This window comes from Miscanthus floridulus, chromosome 19 (genome assembly GCF_019320115.1).
Source record: "Miscanthus floridulus cultivar M001 chromosome 19, ASM1932011v1, whole genome shotgun sequence".
Classification (NCBI taxonomy): Eukaryota; Viridiplantae; Streptophyta; class Magnoliopsida; order Poales; family Poaceae; genus Miscanthus; species Miscanthus floridulus.
In genome coordinates, this window is record NC_089598.1 from 81,113,564 (window position 1) to 81,123,866 (window position 10,303).

Sequence of the window (10,303 nt, forward strand, 5' to 3'; positions counted from 1 at the left end):
AATAGTCTTGTTAAATACAATAGAAATGCAATAGTTTTTGTTAAATACATAGTAAATTAAATAAAAGACATAAAATTATTTTGTTAAAAATATGAATTTTCTTTTTGTTTATTGCACATAGGAAAAATCTATAACCTAACTTTTTTTATTTTTTGTTAGAATTATAAAACATAATGTAACTAATATTTATTATTTCGTTAATGCAAAAATGTAGTGTTTAATTAAAATTATTAAAACTATTGGTTTTGGACAGGAAATTTGTTTTCACATCATTTTAACGTTAATATTTTAATTTTTCATCACTCAGTATCCTAATTTACCTTTTTGAGAGAGAAATCCCACCAAATCAAACATTGATTTAATTTGAAACATGACATAATAAACATCTGAATTCACAATTATTACATGCTTGCCGAGCTGAACACGGTCCGCAAGTTCAACTAGTACGGATTTTCTATAATTTTCTAACTATTTTCTAAGTTTTTATTTATATATACTACGTTTAGGTACGGTGATTGACAGACTACTGCGACGATATCGGGACATGTGAATAAATAACCATCCGTACTAGTTGACCTTGCTTACGTGATCAGCTCGGCGAGCATTTCTCCACCGGACGGCACCGTACTTGGTCAAGAAAGAGCTCCGATTCTACGAGGAAGGGAACACGGTCTTCCACGACCGTTGTCGCTCTCCCTCGTAGAATCAAAGCTCCTCCTTGACGTCCGTTACCGCTCGGCAGAGAACATCCTCGCCGACCTGAACACGGTCCGCAAGTTCAACTAGTAAGGATTTGCTATAATTTTCTAACTATTTTCTAACTTTATATTTATATATACTTTAACCTTCTTTCATGTAAATATGCAAGCTTGAAGTGATTTTGAGCTCAAATTGCTTACAAATGAAAAAAACCACAATAAAGAACTATAAATATATATAGTGAACAAAATGGCATAAGAAAATGGTAAAAAATGAGAGTATGAGATTGGTAACCTTTACAACTGAAGAATCGACGGAGGAATCGAAAAAATCGACGGAGGAATCGAAGAATGGATGGAGGAACAATGGAGGGAGGGAGGAAGCAAGAACACTACTGCAGTGAGCTTCAAAATGTGCTGAGCTCGGGCTCGGGGAGGAAGGAGGAGACGGCCGATTTATAAAGGGAGAACATTTAGTCCCGGTTGACGGATCCAACCAGGACTAAAGGTAACTTTCCAATCCCGGGCACAGCCACGGCCCGGGAGTAGACCTTTACTCCCGGTTGGAGCCACCAACCGGGAGTAAAAGTATACCTTTAGTCCCGGTTGGTGGCTCCAACCGGGACTAAAGGTCCCTGCCACCTCTGTCTGGCGCAGTAGCCGTTGGGCAGGGACCTTTAGTCCCGGTTGGATCCACCAACCGGGACTAAAGGTATCTCTAGTCCTGGGCGCAAAAAATCCCGGGACTAGAGCCCATTTTGGCCGAGGATCAAAGGTCTGTTCTCTACTAGTGCTGCCTAAGTCATTATGAAAAATTTATTCTAAAGTATCCCTTAAACCTCCATGTAGATCCCAGCATATGCCATTGAAAATATAATAAAAAGAAATACTGTGAACTTGTCTAACTTTATCCACGGATGGCATTATAAAAAAAACAAATCTAAAGGACATCCCAAACCCCTCCCCTTCCATAAAATGTTAATCTAAATCGCCAACCATACTATTTTAGAAAATATTCCGAAGTAACCCTAATTTGCCTCTAACTAGTCATACCTTCCATTATTAAAAACAACATAAAGCAACCCATCTGTACCATAATGAAAAATAATCTAATTTTCTGTATTTGCATCTAAATGATCTGTAGTTGTATTATAAAATAAATTCTAAAGTACCTATATACATACATCTAAATTATGCACTTCTACTATTGTTAATACAGGAAAACAAACCCACAAGATATACACGTCAAGCTAAGATATTAACTAAACACATGTCAAATGCATGTGGAGGCAAGGTGCAAAGGGAAACTATGAATATGGATAGAGAAATATAAAGATCTAGTAATTGGTAACTAAATTTTATTGCAATTGGGCAAAAAATAAGGTTGTTTCTAGGTATATGATTATTGTGTTAGAATATGAACAACTAGAGAGGAAATAATTTATTTTGATTAGCTATGGTCCCTAGATAAGTTTATCCATGAATTCCGAACACTTATCTCTATCTTAAATTACCATCCCGTATAGAGCACCAAGCACTGGTTGATGGACTAGTTAGTAGTTACAAGTAATTTACATTTTGGAAGATTGAAACTTCTGATGAATTTTTTTTATTGTTCATACTTTTCAAACAAGTTGACTAGGATATTTGGTTTGAAACCATCAAATGGTTGATAATTACTACCATGAACCACGCTTAATGATATCCCCTGAAACTTTGCTCCCAACACCCAAACATCCATTTTCTATTTGTATCTCATGTTTCATAAAATACATTTGGGCCTTAGTGCCCTCTTATTAATTAGTTGAAGGCCCGCAGAAGTCAAGAATGTATTATGATTTTGTATAGACCCAATCATCATCGAGGTCTCCTGAAGAGTCAAACCAGTTGGCATTGACCAAGTTTTAGTTTCAGCATTGTTGTTTGTTTTGGACGATGTCAACCCTCTGCATTTTCAAAGCGAGAACTAATTAACTGAACTAGAACACTCTAACTCTTCAACTATAAATGTGTAGGGCTCCATGACATTAGGACACACACAAGGATCTCTAATGCAATTAGCAAACTCCAGCCACCCAGCTTCCATTCCAATTCTTTGCAACAACATGTCTGAAAGGGTTTATCTAGCTTCATTTCTCATTGTCACCAGCTTCCTCTCCACCATCAGCCATTTCTATATGCTTGCCGAAGCCGGCGCCTTCCCAGATGATGACATCTTCGCCTTAGACATTGTGTAAAAAATCCGCACAGACCGCAACGACCATGAAGGCCTCTATGGACTTTGGCCACATTGTGGAAGCTATCCCAAACGGGGTACTCCATCCGACCTCACCCAACGACATTGCCGCCCTAATCCTGCTCTCACTCTCCCAGCAGCCAAAGCCCTTCACAGTGGCGCCACGCGGGCAAGGGCACTCAGCTCGAGGGCAAGCCCTCGCCCCAGGCGTCGTCGTCGTCGACATGCGCTCGCTCGGCTATGATCACCGTGTTGATGGTCGCTGCCGCATGAATGTGTCCACCCACGAGCTGTGGGTGGACGTCGGCGGCGAGCAGCTATGGTTCGACGTCCTCCACACTACGCTCGAGCACGGCCACGCGCCACGCGTCTGGACCGACTACCTCCACATCACCGTCGGCGGCACACTCTCCAATGGCGGCATCGGCGGGCAGGCGTTCCGCCATGGGCCGCAGATCTCCGACGTGCACGAACTTGACGTGGTAACAGGTACACGTCTCTTGCTGGCCATGTATGTATACATAAATCTGAGAGCTGACCAGTGCACAATATGTAATGGATCTGTATTTTTTTGTTGACAATTAACTAACGAACAAGCTATATATGTTGGTGGTTGCAGGCACGGGCGAAATGATCAGCTGTTCGCCGGACAAGAACTCGGACCTGTTCTTTGCAGCACTGGGTGGGTTGGGTCAGTTTGGGGTCATAACCCGGGCTCGGATCGCGTTTGAACCCGCTCCCAAACGGGTTCTTTGGGTCCGACTCGCCTACGCAGATGTACAATCGTTCACCGGTGACCAGGAACTGCTCATCTCGAAACGGTCTGCCGGCGATTCCGGTGGTTTCGACTACATTGAGGGCCAAGTCCAGCTGAACCGGATCCTCACCGAGGGCCGGATGTCGTCTTCCTTCTTCTCAGCCCTAGAGCTCCATCAGTTTGCCAAAAATAACCCCCTAGGCTTTCTAGTAGCTAAGAGAAAAAATTATACTCCATCTCAAAGGAAATGTCATTTTAGCTTCAATGTTAAATCAAATCATCTTTAGTTTAATTAAGTTTTTATAAATATGTACTAATATTTTTTGAGGGAATCAGGAAAGGTTGCCCTTACCCTTGCTGGTTATATATTTATATAAAGAAAAGAACAAGCTCCAAAAGAGTTTTAGGAAACAAAAAAGGTAGCAAAGAAAAATAAGAAAATTACAGCATGGCTTCTAGCCATCGACTAATAAGGGGGAAGTATTTTGCTTTTGCCCGATGAATGACCTGGGCAAACTCTTGTTTAAATATGCATGTACACCGTTTTAGAGAAGGCTGTAAACCTCCAAAGATTAAGTCGTTTCTGGATATCCAAATACTCCAGCCCATGAGACCAATAATCTCCATGAAGAAGGGCACATATGTAGTTGTCTCTTAAAGATTGTAAACGCATCTTCTGTATTATACAAATATTGATGATATTAAATAAGTAGTATTATATTTATCATGGAATATGTTTTCATAATATAAATATTTAGAATCACAATCATTAATACTATATCTATAAATTTTGTTGAATTTAAAATACTTTGACTTTGATGTTGCACTCTTTTTTGGACCAACGGAGTAGTATTCTCTTACCCTGTCATGGCTTTTCCACATCTATACTAGGTAGGAGTAAGATGTGTTTCATCCATGTGACGATGGCGATGAGCAACTCATAAAGCTTGTTGACGTAGACTAGGCCCGATCTTCCGAAATGTATGATAACGTCGATAGGTGGATACTCGACGTTCACGATCTAGGCTTCGAACCCAGACTGATTCGGACCCCCGCAACCGTTATACCACTACTCCGTTGGTTATCAACCACGCAAACGCGATTGACCTCCCCGAGAAGGCTTTCCTGCAAGCGAATCGAGAACACAAGCAAGAACAGGATGAACACAATTTGAAATTGCAAATAAATATGAGGCTTATGAAAACAAGGAGTTCAAGTCTTTATTCAAAAGGACTAATCGCCACAGGTGAATAAGATCAGGTCCTGGTTCACAGCAAGCGGCCTTGACGGCACAGTTGCAGCAAAACGATGTCTATTTCACGTGGAAATCAAGAACTAAACAAAACCCAAACCCTAAGGAGAGCGACGACTGCTAATTATAGAGTCTTGGGCGTCACCCCCCTGTACACGCCCTCTAATGGGCCCAAACACGATACATGGTCCAACGGACCAAAAGACGGTGTCGCAGCACCCTGGCAGATTCTAGATGCTGACTCGTTTTGATGATTCCCGTTGATTCCGAAGAGCTTTTGACGTGAGACCACTTGCATTGGCTTCCTTATCTAATTATCTTTCCATCCATATGTGGATCGTCGAAAACGGAGTCCGGACGCGCCCGTGTGACCAGTTTTATGATAGACTGGTTCTAGAACCCGAGATGGGCTCCAACTTCAGTTAGACTGGGCCTCCACCATGAGAAAGATGAATTGGACGCCCATGCTGGACCTCCTCCTCTCCTTGGCTTGTATGTGATGGAGTGATATCCTCATCATCCTTCCTTTCTTGAATTGAAGTCATCCTCGACTGAAGTAGATCATCTCCTCCATTGGATGACAACAACAATGGCTCTGGAAGAAGACGTTCATCTTGGCGCCCAATCCTTCGCAAAGGCGGCTGCCATGGTGGCCTCCCAACTGGGAATTCATCATCCTTCTCCTGTAAAAGGTTAGTACCAACAAGAGGCATAGCACTAGAAGCAGGACCAAGTGAACATATAGATGATGTACAAGTTAAAGCATAACATAATCATGATCAACAAGAGCAAATAAAACTTCTTTCATGTTACTTGATGGTTCATTTGCTGGTTTGCTAGAGTCTTTATCATGGCCTCTCTTTTTCTTTTCAGCAAGTTCCTTTTCATATTGCACAATTTCAGTAGGAGTTAGAGGAAGTAAAGCAATGGTTTTTTCTTTAAACATAAAAGTATATCTATTTTGCCTACCATGATGTACAACGTTATTATCATATTGCCAAGGGCGGCCTAACAAAAGTGAACGAGCTTGCATAGGCACGACATCAAAATCAGCATAATCATAGTATGATCCGATAGAAAAATGCATACGAGCAGATTGTGTTACCTTTGCCTTACCACTATTGTTGAACCACTAAACATGGTATGAATGTGGAAGAGCATGTGTAGATAAACCGAGGGTCTTGACAAGCTGCTCCCTTCATCAATTATAGCACGAACACATAAATTATTGACAATGAGAAATATTTGAAACAAATTATGGCGTTGTAGCTTGTCTACTGGCTCAACTTGTGTACTCAAAACACACTGAACAAGGATTGATTTGTAGTCTGCAGTGCATGCCACACTATCAATTACCCCATCAGGATCTTCAACACTATCTGCAAATTTATCTGCATAAAGATCAGTTGTAAGTGCAAATTCATTCTCTTCATCACTAGTACTAGCATACCCACCATCATCAGTAGCAATATATGCGCGTTTGCTGGGGCATTCTTTAGCAATATGTCCCATGCCCTTGCGGGTGGCAAACAACTTTAGAAGAGCTGCTAGAGAAACGTGTAGCAGATCCACTACAAGAAGGTGTGATAGGAGAACTTTTCTTTATAGGCGCTGGTGGTGTCTGCATATTAGAAAATTTACTCACCTTGGTTGGACGTGAAGGAGTGGACGGAGTCATGGAACGCCTAGGTTGTCATCCCTGTACTTCTCTTTTAGCTTTAAGAGCATAATGATATAATTGGGAAAATCTAGTCCATTCTTTATAGTCAAGAACATCCTGTATTTCACGACGTAAACCTCCAAAAAATCTAGAACACTTATCCATTTCATCCTCCTGTATGTTACTACGTTCTAGAACAATTAAAAGCTCCTGATAATATTTCTCAACAGTCTTACTACCTTGATTGAAACGTTGTAGTTTTAATCGCAGATCACGCTGATAATATGGAGGAACAAATCTCGATTTTATTCATCGTTTAAGTATAGTCCAAGTTTGAGGTATTTGAGCATTAGCATTAGCATTAGCATTAACATTATTGCAAATATCATTCCACCAGAAAAGAGCAAAACTAGTAAACTCACTAGTAGCAAGTCTAACTCTATATTCTTCAGGTACTTGATGGGAGCTAAATTTTTTATCTACAGCCATCTCCAAATCTAAATATGCTTCAGGATCAGCAGAACTAGAAAAAGGATGTATCTTAAACTTGGTTTTAGAGAAAGGATCATTATTACCTTGGTTATTACCTTCCATACCGCGCCGGTTAAAGTTCAACCGATTACGGTTACGGGCATCCTCAGCACGTCGTCGAGCTTCGGCTTCAGCTTCAGCCTCCGCATCGCCATCCTCCTCCTCAGAGAGACCATCATCAGCAACATCTTCAGGACATGGTTCAGGATGTCGTTGTTCAACATCTTCAATCCTCTTGGCCAAGTTGGTGATTTGTTGAAGGATCTCATTGAACTTATCATCAAGAACAACACGAAGCTCATTCTTGGAAACACAGTCATTAAAATATGTAGGTGTGTCCCCGTTTCCTTTGTCGCTGCCTTTGGCTTTTCCTGACATGGTTAGTAGAAAGGAGAAGACAATACAAATAGTATTATCCCTACCAACTACTACTTAGGTTGTGGACAAGGAAAAACAATGCACTCAACTCTCAAGCGTCTTACCACAGTCTTAGAAGTATTCTTACCAAAGCAACATGCGGTGCAATCGATCGGTGACTGTGATACCATTGTAGCTTGAGTGTAACAGTTGCAAGGCGAACCTGTACTTGGTTAGAAGAAAAGGGAGCTTGGACAGGCACAATATAGTAGCAAGGAATAACAATATTCGCAACTGAATAGCAAAGCTAAATAAGTATCCCGAGTACTTATCTTAGTTGCTGGCCTATTCACGTTTTAAGTACCAGACGTATCAAGTGATGTGAACAGCAGGAATATGATTAGGAACAAGGCAGAAATTAGCACACGCAAACACAGCTCAAATGGCGCTCTCTATGTGCTCCTCTAGATATTGTTCCACTTTTGTCCCTCTCCTTTTTCTCTATTTTTGGGCTGTAGTTGTTTTTTTTGGATTTTTGACTTTTTCTTTTTCTTTTTTTGATATTTTTTATTCACTTAGGAGCATAAAATAAGTAACCATAGTAAATATGAGCTTAAACAAGGGAAAGGCGTGGCCTGTGAAAAATTCAGAAGATGTGCTCAAAATTGACAAAAAGCTTATGACCACGAAAAGAGGATCTTGTGACCAGTTTTTGGCCAAAATAAAATTTTCTGAACCTGACAAAGTGGGGGACGGACGGATCCAAAAAATTTTTTTGATCGATTTTGATATATGGAACGTCAAAATTCGAGTTCGTGTGCGAAAACTAGACCAGTTTTAAGAACTGACTACGAATTAGAGGATAAAACGGGAACAATACGTGCAAAAGTTGTTGCGATGGCTATGGATAGATGCAAACAGTGAAGACAAGTGTAACAAATTAGATAGCGTGGACTAGGGTTTGATAAATACAAATGAAACGTAGCAAGACTTGAAGGTGTTCACGGATTATGATGAAAAACAAAGGGAAAAACACAAACTAGACTAAAAAACGATCTAAAACCAGCATCCAAAACTTGCCCTAGGACACACACAAAACAACGCGAAACAGAGACAAAATTGCATGGCACAATGAGGCTATAGGATAGGAAATATGAGGCGGTGTATAATTTTTTTGGCTTTTTGTGGACTATAGGTAAAGCAAAAATAGTAACAATCTAAAAGGGAAAATAAAAGTATACCTAACGGGTAACAAGGTCTCTGATACCACTTGATGTAGACTAGGCCTAATCTTCCGAAAGGTTGATAGCGTCGATTGGTGGAGACTCGACGTTCATGATCTAGGCTTCGAACCAAGACTGATTCGGACCTCGTGAACGTGATTGACCTCGCCGAGAAGGCTTTCCTGCAAGCGAATCGAGAACACAAGCAATAATGGGATGAACACAATCTAAAATTGCAAATAAATATGAGGCTTATGAAAACAAGAAGGAGTTCATGTCTTTATTCGAAAGGACTAATCACCATAGGTGAACAAGATCAAGAACTGGGGCCCTAGTTCACATTAAGTGGCCTTGGCGGCACAGTTGCAGCAAAACGATGTCTATTTCACGTGGAAATCAAGAACTAAACAAAACCCAAACCCTAAGGAGAGCGACGGCTGCTAATTATAGAGTCTTAGGCGTCACCCCCCTGGACGCGCCCCCTAATGGGCCCAAACACGATACACAGTCCAACAGACCAAAAGACGGTGTCGCAGCACCCTAGTAGATTCTGGACGCTGACTCGTTTCGACGATTCCTATTGATTCCGAAGAGCTTTTGACATTAGACCACTTGCATTGGCTTCCTTATCTAATTAGCTTTCCATCCATATGTGGATCGTCGAAAATGGAGTCCAGACGCGCCTGTGTGACTAGTTTTATGACAGAGTGGTCCTTGAACCCGAGATGGGCTCCAACTTCAGTTGGATTGGGCCTCCACCATGAGAAAGATGAATTGGATGCCCATTCTGGACTTCCTCCTCTCCTTGGCTTGTATGTGATGGAGTGATGTCCTCATCACTCGTGCTCATGCTGGGTCTCTCTAGACCACTATCCTCGTCTCTACTAGATGATCTTTCCTTTGTGGGGAAAAGATTGGAGCTCTCACAAACTTTCCCGTGGCTCACCATAAGTTCGGGAGCTTGCCGGGCGATGCCTAGCTGTCTAGAAGACTTCCTTTCCAAGAGTAACGAAAGCTTCATGAATTGGACAGAGCCCGATAAGTGCTCATGGTTTGGCTTGCTCTCAATTGCTCTCTAACTCTAAATCTCTCAACCAACACTTAGTCTCACACTAATTACTCACTCTCACAAAGATAGAGTTGGGGAGAGCTCTCACAGAGTTGGGAATGTCTGAAGGTCAGTAACCTACCACAAGGTGGTGGGATGGGTATATATACCTACCCAAAAAACTAGTCGTTAGAGCCCTAAACTAGCCATTAGGTCTACAGAGTGCAGAACTTCTGCACCTGCGTGTGGAACTCCCATGCCGCTAAAGTTCAGTGAAAATCCATGAAACTTTCACAGTTATCATGAATAGCACAGACCACCTCATGAACAATGTCATAGGTTTTAGCTCCGAATTCCTATTTTGATGATATTGGACTTTATAGAAAACTTGTTCAGAGGGCTATCCATCCAATCAAGAACAAGCCCCATGATCAACAAGTGCAGGTGTTGTACGATGTGTTTCTCTCATGTTAGCACTTGGGTTCACTTAGTTTAAGCACTTGAAACTTTGTCTAACTATTCGTGTTGTGTCCCCCTTGAT

General features: G+C 41.3%; 1 protein-coding gene across 1 annotated transcript; it reads left to right on the top strand.

Annotated features, from left to right (window-relative positions):
• The first annotated feature begins 2,803 nt into the window (after window positions 1–2,803).
• Window positions 2,804–3,978, top strand: LOC136526246 (cytokinin dehydrogenase 10-like). Its single transcript, XM_066518981.1, is given in 3 exon segments — window positions 2,804–2,955; window positions 2,957–3,423; window positions 3,554–3,978. Coding segments are annotated over 3 exon segments (1,044 nt in total).
• The last annotated feature ends 6,325 nt before the right edge of the window (window positions 3,979–10,303 follow it).